Here is a 24528-nt window from a genome sequence, read left to right as displayed (position 1 = left end):
TATATATGGAATCTAAAAAAAAAAAAAAAAGGTTCTGAAGAACCTAGGGGCAGGACAGGAATAAAGATGCAGACATAGAGAATGGACTTGAGGACACGGGGAGGGGGAAGGATAAGCTGGGACGAAGTGAGAGAGTGGCATGGACATATATACACTACCAAACATAAAATAGATAGCTAGTGGGAAGCAGCCGCATAGCACAGGGAGATCATCTCGGTGCTTTATGACCACCTAGAGGGGTGGGATTGGGAGGCTGGGAGGGAGACGCAAGAGGGAGGAGATATGGAGATATATGTATATGTATAGTTGATTCACTTTGTTATAAAGCAGAAACTAACACACCATTGTAAAGCAATTATACTCCAATAAAGATGTTAAAAAAAAAAAAAGAACTGCTGCTCTATAAGTAACTAGAGTCTCTGTGTCTCTATTAAAGTCTTAACCAATAAAGCTGTGTAACCGTGGCAAGCATAAGGAAAAAAACCTTGCAGACTTATTGGGCTATTTGGCCAATTAGTGTGCTCTGAAATCCACTGCCAAGTTTATGCCAAGGCCATGTGTCCCACGGGTTTCTCCAGCCAATGGCTGGGCACAGTGGGATACTAAGGCCAACCTGTTCCTGGAAGGCTTGAGACTCCTCTGACAGCTGACTTTGCCTTGAGGTTCCCTGGTAGCCTTGCTGACCTTTCCTGGCTGCACGACAGGCTAAGATGTTTCCACCCAACCTTCCTTCCCTCTTTCCTTCACTTGGTGTCAGACTTGCATTGCCCTCTGACAGCTCTGCTAGTTCCGCTCCCTCTCTGTTTTCTCTCAGAAGTGTCTCCACAATAAAATCCTTGTACATTTTATCCTAACTTGGCATATGCTTCTTAGAGGACTTGGAGTAACATAGTAACAAAGAACCACAAAACCCCCATCGCACACAACAGTAGGAGTTTATTGTTTGTGCTTCTGGGGGCAGGGTTCGGGGCTGCTAACCAGACAGCTCTGCTGACCTTGGCTGGGCTTGCTCCCATATCCGGGGTTGACGGGCTGGTTGTTGATCTAGGATGACCTCCCCTATGATGACTTGGGACTCAGCTGGACTCCACACATCTCTCATCCTCCAGCAGGCTAGCCCAGGTATGTTCTGATGGCAAGGGCACAGGCACAAGAGAAAAGCCCAATGTATAAACCTATTTCAAATTTGTGCTTGCCTAGGGTCAGCTATACCCACTGGTTAAAGAAAATCATGTAGTTGAGCCCAGATGGAGTTGTACGACCCTGAAAAGTAATGTGACAAAGGGTCGGGATACAAGGAGAGGTGAAGAATGGGACTATTTTTGTAATCTACCACAGTGTCCGTGCATTTTTCTTATTAATGAAGTACCACTCTTCAGTTTTTTTTAAAAATTGTAACCCCTCTTAAAATAATCACATCATGGTAGAGTCATTTACTGGTAGAAAGGAAGCCTGAAATTTCTGAGTATTTACCAAAAGACTCTGAGTTATCCACACAAGGCTATTTAAACTGGTTAAGATTTCCATTACATTCATTGTCAAGTTAAAGCCATTTTCTCCTCCCTGCAATGACCCAATGCTGTGACTGCCCATGACAAAGATTAGATCAGTTATAGATAGCAAATAACCTACATTTTCTTTGTACTTCAGAGTGATTTATTGAATTTTCAAACACCTTCCACACAAAAGTAGAGAAGTTCAGACATTATTTTTAAAATAAATCTGAGTAATTCAAAATTATCCCTAGGATAATATCACTTACTTGCATTCTTTCTTAAGCAGGAAAATCTGTTGTGTTACAAGTTGGTAGCCAGGAACTACATCAAAGTCGAGGTGCACCTGTGGCTGTGGGCATTGTGTGTAAGCATCACTTGTCATGTATGTGGCCGCAGAGAATGAGTGGAGAACCACAGTGCTAGCCCACAGTGACCTCTCTGCTCCAAGCCCCTGTAACCCATGCCTTCCTACTAAGGTTGCTCAATCTGTTGTGCAACAAAGTGAAGGATGGAGGCTTTCCTTTCCGTTGTTTATTCTCTCTTGCAAAAAAAAAAAAAAAAATTAACGTTTCGTAAATTTGAAAAAAATTTGAGCCTACAGAAAAGTTTCAGGAACAAAACAGTGAGCACCCATATGCTCCTCACCTAGTTTTACCAGCTGTTAACCTCTTGCCTCCCACACTATCGATACATTCTCTCTTTATATACACGTTTCCTCTCTACCAAGCCATCCAAGAGTGGTGGGCAGGCACCCTGGCACTTCACCCCTAAATAATTCTCCATCCTTTCCCAAGAAGGAGGCCATTGTCCTAGTATTGAGAACACTGTTGTCACACCTGACAAACTCAACATTAAGTTCAACATACAGTTTACATGAAATTTGCCTAACTGTCTGAAAATTATCTTTTAATCCAGATCCCATTGCATTTAGTTGTTCTATCTCATTAATCTATTAACAGGAAGAATAAAAAATAGATGCCTGGGTCTTACCCTAGAGCTACAAAAAACAGAATTTCCAGGGTTGGAGCCCAGGAATCTATCCTTTTAAAACTGTTTCTGATGACTCTGATGAGAGTCACGTTTGGGGATCACTGAGTTCTACCTGGAAGGTTAATTATCTTTTCACCTGTCTATGGCTGTTTTCCCAAACAGATTTCAGGGAATTCTTGTGCCAGGAGTAATAAATTGCTGGGAGAACTCTAACTCATTCTAATTGTACCCTAACCATTGCCCCTCCCCTCTAATCCCACCTGCTTCTTACCCCTTAACATTATACTCAGAAGAACTTGAGTGGCAGGTTTCGAAGGCCCAGTCCTAGACTTTATCTTGGACTTCTCTTTAATTCCAAATTCTGTTAATGACCTCATAAATACTTTTGAATTGAATAATCTGGGGTGGGGGTAGGGGGATGTGGGAGGGAAGGATTGGCTTGTTGAAATGCAGATTTCTAGGCCCTCCTCTGGGCTCAGGAATATGCATTTTAGTCAGCTCCCTAAGTAGTCCGTACTCCCTTTTTTTGTATTTCATTCTAAGGGCCTTTCAGGGTGATTTACTCTTAGTAAGCAACTCAGTAAGCCTCTGGTTGTGTCATTGAAATAAACCTCTATGCTTAGAACCCTTGCCCACAAAACAGACAGCAAAAGAACTTTTCTTCCCGTCTTTTAACTCATCTCTTTCAATGCTCCTATTTGACCAATTCTCTCAGTAGAAAATGTCCTTCACAGAGCCTTAGCTTTTCTCTAAAACCATAGAAACAGGCATCTTATTTCTGCCTCACCCTGCCTTTTACTCCCACTCTGACCAAATTCCCTTTTAGTGTTGACTCAAATTGTTTATCTGAGTCTGTGCCTGACCTTTCGGTTCTAGTGACATCTTTATGGCCCCTTTTTTCTTTTTTCTTTTTGGTGGGTAGAGATGATATGGAGGGGAGCCCAGAGGATTACAGATTGTAAAGTCACCCACACTTTGATTCCAGTATGCCACTTTGAACTAAGTTGTCCATCATGGGAGAAAAAGAACCTGTTTATTATTTTGGAATTTCACCTTGCTTGCTCTGCTAGGTAATCTATGTGAAAAGCAAATATTCTTTTTTTGAAAATCACATTGCATTTTCTGCAAAGCTGTGTTTTGCTAACATGGAAAGAGTTAAGCTGAAGTTTAACCTTTTTAATATAGTCGTTAGTTAAAATATCTGGTGTCTCTTAGTCAAGGTAAAGAAGCACTCTAGAATCCAAATTTGCCTGTGATGAAGGATACAATTTTCCTTTTTCAGCCCATTCATTGGCGGAAAATAATTCCTGCCAGGTGCTTGATGCCACTAGCAATTCTAGTGAAATAATGTGGAAAATACGGACTTCCGGGAAGATGGCGGAAGAGTAAGACGCGGAGATCACCTTCCTCCCCACAGATACACCAGAAATACATCTACGCGTGGAACAACTCCTACGGAGCACCTACTGAACGCTGGCAGAAGACCTCAGACCTCCCAAAAGGCAAGGAACCCCCCACGTACCTGGTTAGGGCAAAAGAAAAAACTAAACAGAGACAAAAGGATAGGGACGGGTCCTGCACCAGCGGGAGAGAGCTGTGAAGGAGCAAAAGTGTCCACACACTAGGAAGCCCCTTCGCGGGTGGAGACTTCGGGAGGCGGAGTGGGGGAGCTTGGGAGCCGCGGAGGAGAGCACAGCAACAGGGGTGCGGAGGGCAAAGCGGACAGATTCCAGCGCAGAGGATCGGGCCGACCGGAACTCACCAGCCGAGAGGCTTTTCTGCTCGCCCGCCGGGGCGGGCGGGACTGGGAGCTGAGGCTCCGGCTTTTGTCGGAGCGCCGGGAGAGGACTGAGGTTGGCGGCGTGAACACAGCCTGCAGGGCGTTAGTGCACCGCGGCTAGCCGGGAGAGAGTCCGGGGAAAAGTCTGGACCTGCCGAAGAGGCAAGAGACTTTTACGTCCCTCTTTGTTTCCTGGTGCACGAGGAGAGGGGATTAAGAACGCTGCTTGAGAGAGCTCCAGGGACGGGCGCGAGCCGCGGCTAAAAGTGCGGAGCCCAGAGACAGACATGAGATGCTAAGGCCGCTGCTGCCGCCACCAGGAGGCCTGTGTGCGAACACAGGTCACTAGCCACACGCCCTTCCGGGGAGCCTGTGCAGCCCGCCACTGCCAGGGTCCCGGGATCCAGGGACAACTCGCCCGGGAGATCGCACGGCGCGCCTCAGGCTGCAACGTCACGACCCTCCCTACCCCCTGGCTTGAGTGAGCCAGAGCCTCCGAATCAGCGGCTCCTTTAACCCCGTCCTGTCTGAGCAAAGAACAGACGCCCTCCGGCGACCTACACGCACAGGCGGGGCCAAATCCAAAGCTGAGCCCCTGGGAGCTGTGAGAACAAAGAAGAGAAAGGGAAATCTCTCCCAGCAGCCTCAGAAGCAGCGGATTAAAGCTCCACAATCAACTTGATATACCCTGGATCTGTGGAATACCTGAATAGTCAACGAATCATCCCAAATTAAGGAGCCCTGTGGATGAAAGGCTCTTGGTGCTGCAGCCAGGAGTCAGTGCTGTGCCTCTGGGGTGGGAGAGCCAACTTCAGGACACTGGTCCACAAGAGGCCTCCCAGCTGCACATAATATCAAACAGCAAAAATCTCCGAGAGATCTCCATCTCAACGCCAGCACCCAGCTTCACTCAACGACCAGCAAGCTACAGTGCTGGACATCCTATGCCAAACAACTAGCAAGACAGGAACACAACCCCACCCATTAGCAGAGAGGCTGCCCAAAATCATAATAAGTCTACAGACACCCCAAAACACATCACCAGACGTGGACCTGCCCACCAGAAAGACAAGATCCAGCCTCATCCACCAGAACACAGGCACTAGTACCCTCCACCAGGAAGCCGACACAACCCACTGAACCAACCTTAGCCACTGGGGACAGACACAAAAAACAACAGGAACTACGAACCTTCAGCCTGCAAAAAAGGAGACCACAAACACAGTAAGATAAGCAAAATGAAAAGACAGAAAAACACACAGCAGATGAAGGAGCAAGATAAAAACCCACCAGACCTAACAAATGAAGAGGAAATAGGCAGTCTACCGGAAAAAGAATTCAGAATAATGATAGTAAGGTTGATCCGAAATCTTGGAGATAGAATGGACAATAGAATGGACAAAATGCAAGAATCAGTTAACAAGGACCTAGAAGAACTAAAGATGAAACAGGCAACGATGAACAACACAATAAATGAAATTAAAAGTACTCTAGATGGGATCAATAGCAGAATAACTGAGGCAGAAGAACGGATAAGTGACCTGGAAGATAAAATAGTGGAAATAACTACTGCAGAGCAGAATAAAGAAAAAAGAATGAAAAGAACTGAGGACAGTCTCAGAGACCTCTGGGACAACATTAAACGCACCAACATTCGAATTATAGGGGTTCCAGAAGAAGAAGAGAAAAAGAAAGGGACTGAGAAAATATTTGAAGAGATTATAGTTGAAAACTTCCCTAATATGGGAAAGGAAATAGTTAATCAAGTCCAGGAAGCACAGAGAGTCCCATACAGGATAAATCCAAGGAGAAATACGCCAAGACACATATTAATCAAACTGTCAAAAATTAAATACAAAGAAAACATATTAAAAGCAGCAAGGGAAAAACAACAAATAACACACAAGGGAATCCCCATAAGGTTAACAGCTGATCTTTCAGCAGAAACTCTGCAAGCCAGAAGGGAGTGGCAGGACATACTGAAAGTGTTGAAGGAGAAAAACCTGCAACCAAGATTACTCTACCCAGCAAGGATCTCATTCAGATTTGATGGAGAAATTAAAACCTTTACAGACAAGCAAAAGCTGAGAGAGCTCAGCACCACCAAACCAGCTCTACAACAACTGCTAAAGGAACTTCTCTAGGCAAGAAACACAAAAGAAGGAAAAGACCTACAATAACAAACCCCAAACAATTAAGAAAATGGGAATGGGAACACACATATCGATAATTACCTTAAATGTAAATGGACTAAATGCTCCCACCAAAAGACACAGATTGGCTGAATGGATACAAAAACAAGACCCATATATTTGCTGTCTACAAGAGACCCACTTCAGACCTAGAGACACATACAGACTGAAAGTAAGGGGATGGAAAAAGGTATTTCATGCAAATGGAAACCAAAAGAAAGCTGGAGTAGCAATTCTCATATAAGTTTTATATATATATATGTAGTTTGCTTGAGTGCAGTGTTTTTTGTTTTCTGTACTGAATTCATTAGCATGGGTCGGTATAAAATTTAGCATAGGTCAATATGTAATTTGTAAACTAATAAGGTCTTAAAAGTGAGGAATTAAGTCTTTTAAATTTAATTATTTATTGTAAAGAGCAGAATAGCATACATAAACAGGTGCCTAAGGAAAACTTGTATTCTAATATGGAACTCTCATGAACACCTTTTTTTTTTTCTTCTAACGGTATGATAGTAGGCCATTTGATTATTTTTATGGCTTTAACTTTACAACAATGAAATATTCGTAAATTTTAAAAAGTATTTTTCTTTATTTGATGCGGGTGGGATACTGGAGAAATGAAAGGTCAAACATCTATTGAGGAATCCATACTTGTCTATATATTGTGTACTTTTATTTCAAGAACTGATTTAAAATTCCTAAAAGGATGCTATAATAAGTTATTATGCCATTTTACAGACTGAATTAAGTGAATTTCAGGGAGGTATGAAACTTGCCTAAGGCTATCCAGCTACCAAGCGGTAGAAGTGAGAATTAAATCCAGGTATACCTATAAAAAAAAAAAAAAAAAAGAAGGCGAGGGCAGCACCAGGGTATGGGGTTGTTAGTTTTATAGGGGTGAGTAATTTCATACGCTGATGAGTGGGAGGAGTATTCCAGCTATTTTGGGGAAGGGGTGGGGATTTCTAGGAATTGAGCCACCGCCCACTTTTTGACCTTTATGGTCATCCTTGGAACTGTCGTGGCACCTGTGGGTGTGTCGCTTAGCTTGCTGATGTGTTACAATGAGTGTATACTGAGGCTCAAGGTCTAGTGGAAGTAGACTCGTCCGCCATCTTGGACCTATTTTGTTCTAATCAGTTTATGTTGTGTCCTCGGGCTATGTAATTCTTTTAAAGGTTGTGCCCTGCCCCCTCTCCTCCTGTTTCATATTGAATATATAATATTTACCAGAAAAAAAAAAATTATATGGCAATACAAATTATAAATTAAGAAGCATGACAAGGAACTTTGACTCAGAATCAGACTTCTGGGATGATAATTTTAAGAAATAACTAAAGAAACAAAACCCATGGAAATGAACATATTCATTTTAACATTATCTATTATATGGAAAAAATGGAGACAGTTTATAAGTCAAATAATGAGACATTTAATAAGTAAAATACAGAATATAAAACTCAGTAGAATGACTTAGAGCCATTGAATGGAAATGGCTTTGGTAACAACATGGAAAATCTTTGGCATACAGAGTTCACCAGAAAGAACAGAATACAAAGTTATATGGTCACTATGATTATGACTATGTAAAGCTATGATCAGATTTTATAAGGGAACATATAAAACTGAAACCACTGTATTAGATTTATGGGATTAGAGGTAATATATTTATAAAAGAAATCTTTGGGCTTCCGTGGTGGCGCAGTGTTTGAGAGTCTGCCTGCCGATGCAGGGGACACGGGTTCGTGCCCTGGTCCGGGAAGATCCCACATGCTGCGGAGCGGCTGGGCCCGTGAGTCATGGCCGCTGAGCCTGCGCGTCCGGAGCCTGTGCTCTGCAACGGGAGAGGCCACAACAGTGAGAGGCCCGCGTACGGCAAAAAATAAAAATAAAAAATAGATCTTTTATCACTGTGATAAAATTTCTCTTTACAATTTGAAATGGGAAACCTGAATCTAGGAGAAAGAATTCTCTGATAGGACTCTGAAGTTGGAAGGGAAAGAAATGAAGGTATATTTGTCTTAGGGATTATTGGTTGCTGGAAGCAGAACACCACTCAACCCAGCTTAAGTAAAAGGGAATTTATTGCAAAGAGATAATATGAACACAGAAAGAGAATCCTAGCTGGGTTGCAGAACAGTGTGGGGCTAGAAGTAGAGATGGAGCCACTGGCCCATCATGGCCTCACCAGACACATGAATAAAACATTTTAAATGAAGACCAGATCCAACCCCAGACTTGCATGGCCCTGAGAGTGCAAGCCTCCCTGTCTCACCCTAATCGTGCCCATGGGTTCTGTATTTACAACTTTGACATTTTGTTCACCGTGGATTTTGCATTAATTTTTATTTATTAAAATACTGTAATAAAATATTCTTTGGCTTACTGTTAAAAAAAAAAATAATGTGGAAAATACGAAACTGTCATCAGATATAAAGTTAGAACAGAGATAATCTCTTTACCAGAAGAAGCCAGCATGTGTGTATGATGCCGAATCCAGCCTCTGTACCCCGACACTGAGTTAAATCTTGGAGACAGTTTTGGGTGAAGTAGAAAAGAATAGGTTTATTACTTTGCCAGGCAAAGGGGGCCGCAGCAGGCTAACGCCCTCAAAACTCTGAGTCCTGACCTGGAGGGGGTAGTGAGGAGTTTTATAGTAATGGCTCAAAGAGGGCGTGATCAGCTCGTGGACATTCTGATTGGTTGGTGGTGAGGTAAGTGGGAGTCAGCCAACATCAACTTTCTGGTTCCAACCGGTCTGGAGTCTACCTGCTTGTGGGCAGCGTACTGTTAACTTTTCCCACCTGGTGGAGGTTTCAGTATCTGTAAAGCAGCTCAAAGATATTGTTACGTGTATCCCTTGAGGGGGAACCGGGACCCTGCCCCAAGGCTACTCTATAGTTTCTTGACTATTCCTCCCTTGTCTCCACATCCCCTCCCTTCCCTAATTAGCAACTGTTTAAACCTGCCCGTTGGAACACAGGGAAGGTCATGGAGGCTGAAGGAAGCCTATTTCCTGTTATCAAGAAATGGGGGACACAGAAAGGCTTTTTTGCCCAGGAGCCTCACAGGGTCCTGCTCAGTTTCATGTATAATATCCATCGATACACGAGTATATTGGGAGTGATAAACAGTCACTTTGACAAGGTAGGAAAAACACCATTCTTATCACCACGTAAGTAAAAAATCCATATCATTGCTTTAATGAGGGAAACTGATTCTTCTTCACGATGAATGAGATATCCAGCCAGCCCCAGCTGTTCTAACCACACTAGCCTAGGTGCCAGGAGTGTGAATGAGTCATTTTGGACAGTCCAGCCTCATTAGTTGCAATGTGTAAAAGAACCAAGGATCACAGTGAATATGGCCCCAGCTGAGCCATCCCAGGCACCTCCAGGCATTAAGCCACCCCAGCTGGGCTGCAGGCAGCATGCAGCAGAGATGGGGACCTCTGCTGTGTTCTCTCTGACTTTCTGGCCTACAAAATTATGATCACAGGGCTTCCCTGGTGGCACAGTGGTTAGGGACCCACCTGCCAATGCAGGGGACATGGGTTCAAGCCCGGGTCCAGGAAGATCCCACATGCTACAGAGCAACTAAGCCCATGCACCACAACTACTGAGCCTGCGCTCTAGAGACCGCGAGCCACAACTACCGAAGCTCGCGCGCCCAGAGCCCGTGCTCCGCAACAAGAAGAAGACACTGCAACGAGAAGCCCGCGCACCGCAACAAAGAGTAGGCCCCGCTCACCGCAACTAGAGAAAGCCCGCACGTAGCAACGAAGACCCAATACACCCAAAAAATAATTAATTAATTAAATTTAAAATATATATATATGATCATAAGAAACTGGTTGTTATTTTATGCCACAACATTTGGAGTGGTTTGTTATGGTAATAGATAACTGGGATAGATGTCGAAGAGAGGACTTGTATTACTTGGCTATTGCCACAATAATGCATGACTCCAAAACTCAGTGGGTTTCAACAACAGTATTTATTTTTCTGACTCATGGGGCTGTGCATTGTCTGGGGTGTGAGGGGGCTGGGCAAGGCAAACCTCTGTGGGCTGGTCTGAGACACACTCCTCTCTGTTCTGGTGCCAGGATGAAGGTGGAGCATCTACCTGGGGCACGCTGGGTGATGGATATTCAGGAATCCAAGTGCAACTCTGCAAAAACATTTTACTCCTCTGCTTATTTTATTGGCCAGGTAGGTCACATGGTCAAGCTCAAAGTCAAAGGGGTAAGTACACGCCCATCCAAATGGGAGGAAGAAGAAAGGAGACACTCGCTGAACAGTACTCCAACCTATTGAGAGATTCAAGCATCAGATGATGGTGGTGGTGATAGTGAGTGGTGTCAGACTGGCCCAGTTTTAAGGTATTTCTGTAATTTGGTACTTATACATCTAGAACCCAGAGAGAACACTTGTGAGTGTAGTGGGGGAAGGTGTCTAAATATAGGAATCAATAATTATTTATTTTATTTATTATGTTATAAATAATGTTTCTATTAATAATATAAATATTTGTCAGTTTATATGATTTATTGATACTAAATCCCTACAAGCAGGAGGCATGTAAAATTATGAAAAGACAAAGAAAATGTAATAGAACAAAAGGAGAGGGATTAAAAAAAAGAAAGAGAAAAAGAAGGCAGAAAATGAAACCCTTTACCAGCTGTTGGGGAGGCCAGGAGCAGACACCTGTTTCTTGGTTTGCCTCATATGTAGGCGGAACTGCTACAGGGCAACCAGTCCCTGAAAGAAGTCCCAAGAGACCAGCTCCTCCTTAAGGAGAGGTTTTGCTAATTCAATGACAGATGCATCTGGCATGGCATAAGGCACCTCCAAACACTGCTCTCCCACTCAGCACCATACTTATAGCCAATGAAAGCACCAGCAGTGCAGGGAGTTCCCTACTCCCAGTTGAGGGTTAACTATTAACGCAGCTGTGAAGTGTGTGGGACCAGCCCAAAAAGCTATGGGCAGCAGGCAGAGTTAGAGCAAAGAGGCGTTCTTAAGAAAGGCTTTGGGAGAGAAGTAGTATCTGAACTGGAACTGGATGCAGAGGCCAGAAAATGTGGAAGCAGCACAGTCTCATTTTTGTTGCATGTGTAGAGGGCACAAGGCTGGAGAGTGAGCTGATCATGGTAAATGTTGAATGCCAGGTTGAAGAGCATATTTTTAGTTCAGTGGGAACCCTGAGAACTTTTGAACAAGAAGTAATCTGGGGCTTCCCTGGTGGCGCAGTGGTTGAGAATCCGCTTGCCAGTGCAGGGGACACAGGTTCGAGCCCTGGTGCTGGAAGATCCCACATGCCGCAGAGCAACTAAGCCCGTGCGCCACAACTACTGAGCCTGCGCTCTAGAGCCCGCGAGGCACAACTACTAAAGGCTGCGAGCTACAACTACTGAAGCCCATGCACCTAGAGCCCGAGCTCCGCAACAAGAGAAGCCACCGCAATGAGAAGCCCGTGCACCGCAACAAACAGTAGCCCCCGCTCACAGCAACTAAAGAAAGCCCGAGCCAATCAACAAAGACCCAACACAGCCAAAAATAAATTAATTAATTAATTAATTTTTTAAAAAAAGAAGTGATCTGAAGCTGTCCTCCAATATCATTCTTTCCTACTTCTGTGGTAACAGAAGCCCCAGTTTTTAACCGGGTTCATGCCTGTGCAAATTAAGATTAGCTTTCCTAACTTCTCTTGCAGCTAGGTGTGGTCATGTGACTGAATTCTGGTGAATGAAATAGAAAGGAAATAGTGTGTGCCACTTTTAAGAAGTGTTCTCAAAGGGAGAAGGCACTGCGCCTTTTTTTTTCCCTGCTGGATGGAAGCCCAACCTAATCCTAACAAGCATATTATTCATTAGGAAGATAGGCCTGGGGCAAGGCAAAATATAGGATGAGCACTGGAGGTGGGAAGATCTTGATAGTTGAGGTAAGAAGTGTGGAAATAAGAACTGAGCCAGTATGGCAGCTTTGGGAACGGATGGGAGGGGAGTATGGGATAAATATTGTGCAAGGAGTGTCTGTGGGACTTGGGAATTGGTCAGGTGAGAGGAGACACCAGGAAGAATCAAAGGTCATTCTGAGGTTTCAAGCAGAGTTGACTGGGAAGTCAATGATGCTGGTAACAAAAATAGGGGAATCAGCAGGATGAGCAGGCATGAGGAAGGCCCCCAGGAGTTCAGTCTTGCCCATGTTGAGTTGGGACGCCTGCAGGATACCCAGGTGGAGATGTAAAGCAGGCAGTTGGAAATGGCAAATCCTTTGCATAAAAGTGGTAGTCAAAATGAAGGGAGGGGCTGGTTGGCAAAACAGAGAGTGTGTCTGTAGAAATTCCTCTTTCTTCAGTGCACACAGAAATAAACTTTTGCTCTGCAAAACCAGATAAAAATATGTAAGCTCTTCACCTGATTTGTACCCCCCTCCCTCAAAAAAAACCCTACAAACTCCAGTCAGCAGCTGGCTGGCTGGCTTCAAGCCATGAAATCCTCACTGTCTCAAAATGTGGACATCTCCTTAAAGTTCTTTACTAAGGCGTATTGATTTGCATAAATATCTGTGCTGGCATGTTTTAAGATGACTCCTTTTCAGCAAGAGATCTATAGTAAATTGTCTTCCTCCTTAATTCAGGTTGGCCACACGTAAGAAGGCTTCCCTTTCACAAAAGTCTTAAAAGAACAATTCCTTTCAAAAGCAGAATGAAAAAATATGAAAATCTAATAAATGTGACAGTAAAACGACTCTGCAGAGGTTTTTCTCATATCTGCTGTGACCAGAGCAGATGTTAAAATAAATAAAATTTGAAATAAAAAGTAAACGAATCTAATGTGAACATTAAGGAACTTTTTTTTTTTCTTTTTTTGGCCAAGACACGCGGCTTGTGGGATCTTAGCTCCCCGACCAAACCCAAGCCCTCAGCAGTGAAAGCTCGGAGTCCTAACCACTGGACCGTCAGGGAATTTTCTAAGGAACCATCTGTTCAGCCTGGCTAAACTGCTGTCTGCACTATTTTCATACGATGGCTGGGGCCCAGGGTATGGAAAAGGTTAAAACCCAGTGGCTTGTGTGTTTCAGCTGAGGTTACAAGGTAGAAACGCGACTGGAAGTGGTGGTGGTAAGAGCTCTGTTTCTTCTCGAAGAGTTTTGGTCTTCAGCTCACATACAGCTGACAGCTGCCTGGCGACCCAGGGCCTATCCCGGCGGCCCGAAGCCACGCGCCTAGGAGCGCGCCCAGGATCCCCTCACGCGAGGACCCTTCCTAGGAGAGGCGGGCAGGCTCTCCGGCGGAAAACGGGCCGCGCGGGGGCGACAGCACCAACCTTGTTGGCAACCCCTCCCCTCCCCCAACCCCCAGGACAAGGAACGTCACCGCGTTCCACGTTCTCCCCGACCCTCTGACCCCGAGGGCCCAGACCCCGGCCGGCCCGAGCGGCCCCGGCAGGTGCCAACGAGCCCTGGCTGTCCCTCAGGCCCCGCCACCCCCGCGGTCGCTGGGAGCGGGCCTCGGTTAGCGGGGCCTCCTAGGCTGCGGGCGCCGGGACTGGCCGGCTACACCCGCACCCCAGCGGCCTCAGTAGGCGTCCCGGGCCGGGCCGCCCCTCCCCCCGCGCCGGTGGCCAGGAGCCGGGCGAGGGGCTCGCGGAGGAGACTCTCGAGCGCTGATTGGCCAGAGCCGAGGGGGCGGGGCGGTGGGTGTGAAGGGGGCCGGCCCAGGTCTCTCAGAGCTCCCCCTCTCCTCCGCAACTGCGAGCTCCCTCATTACATCATCTTCGGACCGTAGCCGCCGTGCAGGACTGGGCGCGGCGCGATCCACTCACCCCGGGGCTCCAGCCCGCTCTCCCGCGTCTCTCCTGGCCCTCCCCGCACCTGCTCCAGGGCCAAGACCGGGAGAGCCCCGCGGGCTAGCTCCCAGAACCCGCTAGGCACAGCTAGCGGACCTCGGCAGCTCCGCCTGATCCATTCATTGAGAGCCGCGTATTTTCCCGGAGCCCCAGTCCCCGGCTCGGAGCCGCGGGTAGCGCCATGGAGAAGAGCAGCGAGACCAACGGCTACCTAGACAGCGCCCAGGCGGGGCCTGCAGCGGGGCCTGGCGCGCGGGGGAGCAAGGCCGGACGCGCGCGGCGCTGCGCTGGCTTCCTACGGCGCCACGCGCTGGTGCTGCTCACAGTGTCCGGAGTGGTGGCGGGCGCCGGCCTGGGCGCGGCGCTGCGTGGGCTCAAGCTGAACCGCACACAGGTCATCTACCTGGCCTTTCCTGGAGAGATGCTGCTCCGCATGCTGCGCATGATCATCCTGCCGCTGGTGGTCTGCAGCCTGGTATCGGGCGCCGCCTCCCTTGATGCCAGCTCTCTCGGGCGCCTGGGCGGCATCGCCATAGCCTACTTCGGCCTCACCACACTAGGCGCCTCGGCTCTCGCAGTCGCTTTGGCGTTCATCATCAAGCCTGGATCTGGCGCGCAGACCCTTCAGTCCAGCGACCTGGGTCTGGAGGAGACGGGGCCCCCACCGGTCCCCAAAGAGACAGTGGACTCATTCCTCGACCTGGCCAGGTAACGTCCTCCCTTCCCCGCCAGCCAACACCTCGCCGAGTGCTCAGTGGGAGACTCCAGCTCTCTAATGCACTCTAGTTCATACTCATACACCCTCATATACTCCTAAGAGTTCATTCTTAATTGGCTGCTGGTGGCTCTTAACATTTTTTAAATATCAAAATAACGTCTGGAGGCTTTGCATGTTGACCACACCTTTGCAGACGTCAGCCGGGGGCACACCTGACATTCTCAAGGATCGGTACTGCATCTTTTAGGAAGAACCAGTCCTACCATTAGGTGGGAGTGTGTTAGGGAAGAGGCAGCGGTCTCACCTGTACTTTACTCCTTACACTCTCTGGCTGCCCACACTAGGGAAAACTTTCCAACCACGCCCCAATATCCTCACCCAATTTTCTCCGCCAACGGTGCCCAAAAGCTTCTGGGAGCATTGGTTAAATTTTGCCTGTTGGACCATTCTCGCCTGTAATCTGTGGCCTCTGTTTCAGCCCTTTGGCTGGTAGGAAGCTGGCAGTTTTTTGAAGAGTTGTCAGTGGACCCAAGGATAACAAGGCTGGAGGTAGTTGTGCAGGGCTCATTGCCCAGAAACATGCCTCTCCTGGGAACTTGGGACGGATTGCTGTCAATCCCCATAGTCAGGAACATTGTAGAGTATTATGAGTTTTAAGGGACTTTATTTGTGGGAAGATGTGAATTCTAGAGAGGAGAGAGAAAGAAGCATCTTCACTTAGCTTTGCCTGTTTTTTGTGACTCTTAGAAGTTGCATTTCATCCCTTGAGTTGTAGTGTAGTCTTTGTGGATTGGCCAAAGCCTCAGCCTCTTTTGGTTTCTCCATTAGCCCAGAGTTCACAGATGGGAAAACTGCAGCCTAGAGGTATTTACTGACATGGCCAGGTTCAGCTGAGTGAGGACCTCAGCTGGCTCCCCCTCCAGATTTCCAATAATTCTGGATTCAGAGCCTTGGACATATGTTTTGTCTTGAGTCACCAAAGCAAAGCTCCTCATTGCTGAGGCTGTGAAAAACAGCAAACTCTGGGCAAAGTGACTTGACTCCCTGCTGTTTCGATTTCTCCTTCTGGAAAATGTGATGACTGTCTGCCACTTAAGATTGCGAGTGTTCATTTAATTACAACAGGAATTCCCTGGCAGTCCAGTGGTTAGGGCTGTGCGCTTCCACTGCAGGGGGCACGGGTTCAATTCCTGGTCAGGGAACTAAGATCCCACATGCTGTGTGGTGCAGCTAAATAAATAAATAAATAAAATTACAACAACAACAACAAAAAAAAACCCAAAGGAATTTACACTGAAAAAATCAAAAAGCCAAACCTCTCTGATGAGGGGGACCAAAAAGTTCTTACCAAAACTTCTTACCAAAATGGCAGGTGAAGGTGGCCTATTAGAACTTTGATGAGCTACAGCGTTTGTCTAGTGTCTTAGCAGCTTGATATTTGGAGTCTTTAAAGATCCTTAAGGTTGGAGGACTAACTTTTAAGTGGGTACTGAAAAAGTCTACTGAGGGTGAGAGTACCTTTGGCTTATTACCTTCAGCGTATCAGTCAGGGAGGGAGATTGTGGGGTTAAGGGAGTCTTTTTTGCAGGGATTAGTGGCTCGGAGTGTGGATTCTCTGACCTGCTGGTGGTACCCCATAGAGACGCTAGTAGCATTCTTTTATCTCCGAGAGAGGCAATGGCCGAGAAACAGGGGGCAGGGGGTGGGGGTGAAGGAGGGGTTACCTTATTCCACCAGCCCCAGAAGGGACTTATTTCCTGATCATGGTTTTCTAGTTTTAGATACAAGCCCCTTCAGCTCCTGCTTCTGAAGTGAATGACCCATCCTTATGGCTTAGCGGTCAGTGTAAGTACAGACTTTCGGTGACTCGGGCCACAAATACAGGGAAGGACCCAGAGAACATTTGTCGTAGCTTGTTGGGGGTAGGTAGTGTTTCATAATGCTTCCAAAGGCCAAGCTTATTTAATCCAGCAGGTCATGGATAAAGGTAGGGCAGGTGGTATGAGGAAACTGAGACAGAGATTAAGTGATTTGCTCAAGGACACAGAGTGGTTTGTCAAAAGAGAGATTAGAAGAACTATGGGTCTCATGCCCCCTGGTTCAGGGCTCTATTTCTCCCACTCTTCCCTTCCCCAAGTCAACATGCCATAGAAATGAGGCCATGCTGGCGGGCCTAGTCCCATCTCAGAAGTGTTTGTTCTGATGCGCATGTAAGTGTACCAGGTAAGGGTATAGTCGGCTCGGGGCAGACGCTCACTTCTTGTAAGCAGAGGAGTCGAGCCTCTTCAGTGAAGGAAAGCGAACGTGCAGGTTGGATTGGACTCTCATTGAGCAGCTTTTGAGGGGAAATGGAGTCCTGAGCCACATGGAAATGCTTCCTGAGTCTGGGGACTCTCTGGGTAAACATTTTAAAATTGCTTCTGTCAAAGAAACCAATTTTATGGTTTCATAAAATTTTATGGATGCCAATTTTCAATTTTACGGATGCCAGTTTTATGTGACTCCAGGCATGTTCCCTGGCAAAGGCAGGGCGCAGTCCTTTCTGCCTGTGGGCAAGTGAGTGAATATGAGATTCTGTGGGCAAACACCTCGATGATCCCGCAGGCCTGCCCCTGGTAACTGCCTAGAACCTAAACGCCTGGAAGGAGTGGGGAAAGTCTCAGGTGAGTGATTGCAGCTGCCGCCAAGGCTTTGCTCAAGTCCATGACCTTTCCAGACCGTGGAGTGCCCCCAAACTCCCACTGCATCTCTCTGCCATGTTTTCTAATTTAGTTTTTCAAGATGGAACTACAAGTCAGAGAGAAATGAAGCTAATAGACACTGATTATGCCTTTTAGGAAATTCAGAATGCCGTTGCCAAGTGGTTTGATCTCCCAACACAATGTATTAGAAATAGCATAGCAGACTGGGGCATGGGGGTGAGGCTAGAGCAGGCCCTTTGAGAGCTGAGAAAGGACAGTGGACAGCAGCTGGCAGGTGGGAAAGTCATGGTCTCCTCTTGAGCAGCCCAAGCGCCATGCTTTGGAACCTGGAAGAGTACGGGACTCAGTACTGGGTGTGACCCAAAGTGACTTCTAAGCAGGTCTTCAGGAACCCAGTCATTGTGGAACTTCTTGGTCCCTAACAATGTTTACTGACTGGGTCCTAGGACATGTCCATACCTTTCTGTGCCTTGGCTTCCTCATCTTTATAATGGGGATCATGAGAGTGCCTGCCTCCCAGGATCGTGGTGAGCGTTAAATGAGTTATGTCTGTAAAGATCTAAGAATAGGGCTGACCCAATAGATGCTTGCTCGTGTTATAAATGGGGCAAGGTTACAGAACAATTGTGTGTTTTTGGTTCACATGAGTTAATGGGGATGGCTCTCTCTTCATAGTCTGAAATAAATGAGAGTGAGTGGGAAGAAAAGGATGTTTGGGACCTCAAGATGACTTGAAGCTAATGTAGCCTTTAGGTATATTGGGAATTACATGGAGCCTGGAGAAAAGGTGAACAGTGACTATGTTTTGGACTAATACAATCAACACTGTAGGAGATTTGGAAAACGGAGAAAATCAAAACTAAACACAGAAGAGCCTTCCATTCTGAAATGGGGCAGGAATCCTCACATATTCTCCCCAACATCTCAGTTTCTTTTTCCCCTGCATGACACGTGTCTGGTCTCCAAAGTTGACCTCAGTTTTCTTCACCTGTCAATGGAAAGGATTCAGGCAACTGACCTCAGACATTCCTCTGAGTGATAATATTTGTGGTTTTCAAATGGAAAACCAGAGGCTTATCTGCCAACGAGGCAGGTAGCTCCTGGGCCCGGGACACTGTCTGCCCTAGCAGCCAGAAGAATGATCCCGGGCCACTGTCTTGCAGAAGGGACTACCACGTGCCTGGTAAAGGCAATTGAGATTTTGCCTGTTGCCCAGTTTTCTAGGCTTTATTGCTTTTCTTGCGCTCACTTTCTCAACAGTGGACAGCGCTTGGAGCCTTTCCCTTCACACAGGGTGGTGCTAGGGACTTACCTTCCTTCCCGAGAACTGGGTGAATATGACGCCTCTCAGGCTGCAAAGAACACATTTCTTCAGTCGGTGCGAAGAAACCTGTAGGCGAGATGAAGACTCTTAGCGAATCTAACGTGGATCCAAATTAATGGAGGTTTCTCAGCCTAACTAGTCACTAACAATGGCAGCTTAGGATATTAAAAAAAAATTCTTTAGCTCGACACCATGCCTGAATAGTTCGGAAAAGAACATAAACCCAGAGAGGTAGTGTGGATAGTGATGAAGAACAGACACTGAAATCAGCTACCCGGTTTTGAATCCAGCTCTACCACTTACTAGTTGTATGGACAAGTCATTTAGCCTCTCTGTACCTCAGTTGCCTTATCTGTAAAATGAGGTTAATAATAGTGTAGCTACTACCTAGACTTGTTACGAGGATTAAGTGAGTTAATATTTGAGTGTGTTGCTAATATTCTAGTGTGTCCCAGCCTCTCAGGGACAGCTGAGGGCTACTTGATACAGAGAATGAGTACTGCTCGTAGCCTTATTTCCTCAAACGTCCCCCACCCCAGGGTCCCAGCCTTAGCCTTTCAGGCTGGAATCTAAAACTGGATGTGGGCCTCAGAAAGAGGATAGGTTACTCCCCTACCCCCCACTGTCTCCATAGTGTGAGCCCATCACCCCCAGCCCTTCCTCCGCTCCCAGCCTTGTAGGGGGTACCAAGATCTGAAGGGGCACATCCCTGTTAACTGAACCTGTAACAATAAGCACTAGGGATAATAAATATTTATCAGGTGTACATAGAGTGTCGTATCCTGTTCCGAAGGGTCTTTGAAATTTTCATAAATTCGGTAAAGAATTTTTGAACTTAAATGAAAGGAAATACTTTTGGAACAGAAAAAATATACCAAGCCAAAGTAAATTGTTTTACAGTCTTCTCATATGGAACAGGGAAATGCATACCACCCTTGACAATAGGATCAGAAGAACAAATAGCACCAGATGTATGAAGAAGGAACATTTCTGAAGTTTTTCATGGTGTGAGCTGCACGAATCTGTACAGTACTACTAACAGAAGTTCTGCTTTCAAAACTTCAGCCTGAGCTCATACCAGTTTTTTTTTTTTTTTTTTTATCAGTTATATATATACATATGTTCCCATATCTCTTCCCGCTTGCGTCTCCCTCCCTCCCACCCTCCCTATCCCACCCCTCCAGGCGGTCACAAAGCACCGAGCTGATCTCCCTGTGCTATGCGGCTGCTTCCCACTAGCTATCTACCTTACGTTTGGTAGTGTATATGTGTCCATGCCTCTTTATCGCTTTGTCACCGTTTACCCTTCCCCCTCCCCATAGCCTCAAGTCCATTCTCTAGTAAGTCTGTGTCTTTATTCCTGTTTCACCCCTAGGTTTTTCATGACATTTTTTTTTTCTTAAATTCCATATATATGTGTTAGCATACGGTATTTGTCTCTCTCTTTCTGACTTACTTCACTCTGTCATACCAGTTTTTCTGCTTGCTTTAAGTAATGTGTCCAAAGGTTCCTAAAGCACCGGAAAGGCTCGTCCATTCATTCTCTCCCAATTTGGTCTGACTTGGGTCTCTGGATTTAGTAGTACAGTCTTGGCATTTTTTGCAAACGTTTTTGACTTAGACCCACTATGAGAAATACATTTTAAATAATGGCATATCCACATACAGACACCTTCACTCCCACATATACAATCTGAAACACAAGTCCTACAAAACAACATTTTAAGTGTGATACATGCTGATCTTTTCTACTCTGTCTAATGTATTACATCTTTTATAAAATGCTGGTTAGAGCCAGGAAATTGATTCCATGGCCAACTAATGTTTGAAAAACTTTGGTCTAATGTATACCTGGTATTATGTAATTCAAGGAAATTTCTCGGGGTCAAATAACAGAAAAATGACATATTTGAGAATTTAAATAAAATGAAGAGCCTCAATGGTTAGAAGCAGCCTAATACCCAGTGAAATTGAGTGCTGTGCAGAGGTAAGCTTGAGAAGACCATTTGATCCTTCTGATTTCCAGACTGTGGATCTCACAACTCCAGATCTCTACTATCTAATATGATAGACACGAGCCACAAGTGGCTGTTTAAATTTAACTAGTTTAAATGTAAATAAAATTAAAAATTCAGGGACTTCCCCGGTGGTGCAGTGGATGAGAATCCGCCTGCCAGTGCAGGGGGCATGGGTTGGATCCCTGGTCTGGGAAAATGCCACATGCTACGGAGCAACGAAGCCCATGTGCCACAACTACTGAGCCTGCGCTCTAGAACCCAAGAGCCACAACCGCTGAGCCCGTGTGCCACAACTACTGAAGCCCACACGCCTAGAGCCCGTGCTCCACAACAAGAGAAGCCACCTGCAATGAGAAGCCTGTGCACCGCAACAAAGACCCAACACGGCCCACCCCCCGCAAAAAAATTCAGACCCTCAGTAGCACTAGCCATATCTCAAGTGCTCAAAAGCCACACAACTACCGTATTGGACAGCATAAATATAGAAAGTTCTGTTGGAGAGTGCTGGTCTGTATGGAACATGAATGGGAGATATAGCAAATTGATGTCTCTGGGCACTAAATGAGGGGTTGAATTTGATCACTTCCAAGATCCCTTCCAGCTCAAATATCCCTCATTTTGAAAGCCCAGATGGTTACCCTGTCAATGTGAGGAGCTGGGAAAAGTGCCTGGAGACAGAGCTCTGGAGGAGCAAAACTGCTTGCGTGACGAGCAGCTCATCCCTGAATACAGGAGAGCTCAGGAGTAAGAAAAAGTCCGATTCACAGCAGCATCTTGTTTAAAAGTCAAAGGAAAGAGGGATAAGAAGAATGCAGAGAGAACAAAGTCAGAGGACTGACACACCTGACTGTGAGACTTGCTACAAAGCTGCAGTAATCAAGACAGTGTGGTGTTGTCAAAAGAATAGACAAATATGTCAGCGAAACAGAAGAGAGCCCAGAAATAGACCCACGTAAATATGGTCAACTGATCTTTGACAAAAGAACAAAGGTGATACTGTGGCACAAGAATAATCTTTTCAACAAATGGTGTTGGAACAGCTGGACATCCACACGTTAAAAAAAAAATGAATCTAGACACAGCCCTTGCACCATTCACAGAAATTAACTCAAAATAGATCACAGATCAGGGCTTCCCTGGGGGCGCAGTGGTTGAGAATCCGCCTGCCAATGCAGGGGACACGGGTTCGATCTCTGGTCTGGGAAGATCCCACATGCCACGGAGCAACTAAGCCCATGCACCACAACTACTGAGCCTGCGTGCCTAGAGCCCATGCTCAGCAACAAGAGAAGCCACCGCAATGAGAAGCCTGTGCACCGCAACTCAGAAAGCCTGCTTGCCGCAACTAGAGAAAGCCCCCGCGCAGCAACGAAGACCCAATGCAGCCAAAAATAATAAATTAAAAAAAAATACTTCTTAAAAAAGAAAAAAAAGTGAATCAAAGATCTAAATGTAAAACACGAAACTGTAAAACTCCTGAAAGATAACATAAAATGACCTCTGGTATGGCAATGACTTTTTAAATACAACACCAAAGGCACAAACTATGAAGAGTAGAGAAAAATGTTTTGCCTTACTCCTGCAGCCTCGCATCCTTGCCCCTTGGTGGGGGCAGGGGCATGCTCCTGCCCCTGCTCCTGGCCTGTGGCAACCAGGGGAACTGAAGGAAAGGAGTATGATTCTGTGGGTTCAACTCACTGCCTGCAGGCGATTCCTTCCAAAGGATCAATATTTGAGAGCTGAGTTATGTAATCTAAAAAGAGTTCAGTCATCCCATTGAATGTACGTATTTTTTTTGGTTGTCAGATCTCCTTTGCAGTTAGCACTGTATCTTTTGTCCTAACTTTTTAAGCAATTTTGAGATATGATTTACATACAAAAGATGCATCCATTTCAGGGGTACAGTTCAATGAGTTCTGACAAATAGATAAACCATTTAATCACTACCACAATCCAGACACTGAACATTTTTGTCTCCCATGACCCTTCTCAGCAATTCCCACTCTTCATCCCTGGCCTCAGGCGGTTTTGGATAGAAAGTTTTGCTTTCTATCACTGTGGATTAGTTTTGCTTTTTCTAGAGTTTCATAGTGATGGAATCACTCAGCATGTACTTTTCTTTGTCTGGCTTCTTTTGCTCAGCACGATGGTGTTGAGATAATCCACGTTGTATATATTAGCGGTTGATTCCTTTTTATTGCCAGGTAGGATTCCATTGTATGGATTTATCATAATGTTATTTGTCCACTCATCAGTTGATGGACAATTCAGTTTTGAGCTATTATGAATAATGCTGTTATTCATACAGGTCCTTTTTGCAGACATATATTTTCATTTCTCTTGGGTAAATGTCTAGGAGTAGAATTGCTGGTTCATATGGTAAGTGTATGTTTAACTTTATAAGAAACTGTCAGAACACATCATGATCTTAGGAACTTGATTTTTTGGCAGGAGTCACTGTTTTGACTCTAGTATTGAATATACCCCTCTGTTCCCATTGGATTTTGTAGACTAGATATTGTAGACTGTCTGAAAACAGGTTGACCAAACGGTGGCCGTTTGGTCTAGAAGTTCTGGGTTAGGGTCCGTTCTGGGTGAGACAGTATTGGGTTATTGCTTATGCTAAAGACACCAGGCAGGTCAACAGCTCATTCCTGAAGGATACGAAGTATTTGCAGGGGAAATCGTCCCCCATGGAGAAGACAGAGGGCTTCTAACCCAGCTCTTTCCTTAACTTCCCTGTCTTCTTAGGGGGAGAAGCAGGTGGCCAGCTCAGTCTGAGAACTACTGTGGTAGATGCAGAATGGGCGAAACCTTGGCTCAGGGCCTGTTTCTGCTTCTAACTAGTGTAGCAAATGGAAATGAGATACCAAACGTACTCCTACAAGACTGAGAAGGGTGCTTTGTAATGGAAATAAGAGGCAAATGTAAGTTGCTATTCATCTACACACTAAAGAATAGTCAATACAAATGCCTAGTCTGTTTCTGCCTTTCTTTTAATGTAAATATGCTTGTAATAGGAATCAAACTTCAGATCACCATTTTGCAATGGTTAATTCAACAGAAGATCACATTTTGTCTGTTTAAATACAGACGTGTACTTTTGGGTATTCTCTAAGTATGTTAAAAGCAATTCATGTTTCATAGACAAGCAAGATGGGAAAGGCTGAGTTGCAGTCTCTAGATGCTGGCTGTCTATGGAAGCTTCCTGAGTGTTCTAATGAAGTCATTTTTGTGTCTCATTAACCCTTTTGGTGGGTGTGTTCATTATCTATTGTTGTATAACAAATTACCACCAATTTAGCAGCTTAAAATCACACATATTTATTATCCCATAGTATCTGTGGTATCAGGAATCCTGGCACGGCTTAGCTGGGTCTTCTGCTTCAGAGTCTCTTATCAGGCTGCAGTCAAAGTGTTGGCTGCAGCTAGGGTCTCATCTGAAGGCTTGAC

At 45.6% G+C, this 24528-nt stretch overlaps 1 protein-coding gene and 1 long non-coding RNA gene across 5 annotated transcripts in view; one reads left to right on the top strand and one right to left on the bottom strand.

The window, feature by feature from the left end:
* Positions 1-24528, top strand: part of SLC1A4 (solute carrier family 1 member 4) — a 110258-nt gene that overhangs the window by 71053 nt on the left and 14677 nt on the right. For 2 of the 4 annotated variants that reach the window (XM_049696413.1, XM_033407203.2), the window contains one exon: positions 10567-10672. The exons of 1 other annotated variant lie outside the window; for it this stretch is intronic. Coding sequence is in view for 1 of the 3 variants with exons in the window: in XM_004280625.3 (XP_004280673.1) it covers positions 14495-15021 (527 nt within the window). In the remaining 2 variants the exon portion in view is untranslated. Of the gene's footprint in view, positions 1-10566; positions 10673-10968; positions 15022-24528 lie in introns of those variants that run through there. One more of the 4 variants, XM_004280625.3, reaches the window with a different exon arrangement.
* On the bottom strand, positions 574-3800 carry LOC125960914 (uncharacterized). The gene is made up of 3 exons (XR_007471101.1): positions 2758-3800; positions 1763-1845; positions 574-1129 (listed from the first exon to the last, which is right to left on the bottom strand). It is a non-coding gene; the product is annotated as an uncharacterized LOC125960914 (long non-coding RNA).

The sequence above is a fragment of the Orcinus orca genome, chromosome 13, assembly GCF_937001465.1.
Source record: "Orcinus orca chromosome 13, mOrcOrc1.1, whole genome shotgun sequence".
Taxonomy (NCBI): Eukaryota; Metazoa; Chordata; class Mammalia; order Artiodactyla; family Delphinidae; genus Orcinus; species Orcinus orca.
This window is presented reverse-complemented; position numbering and strand designations above follow the sequence as displayed.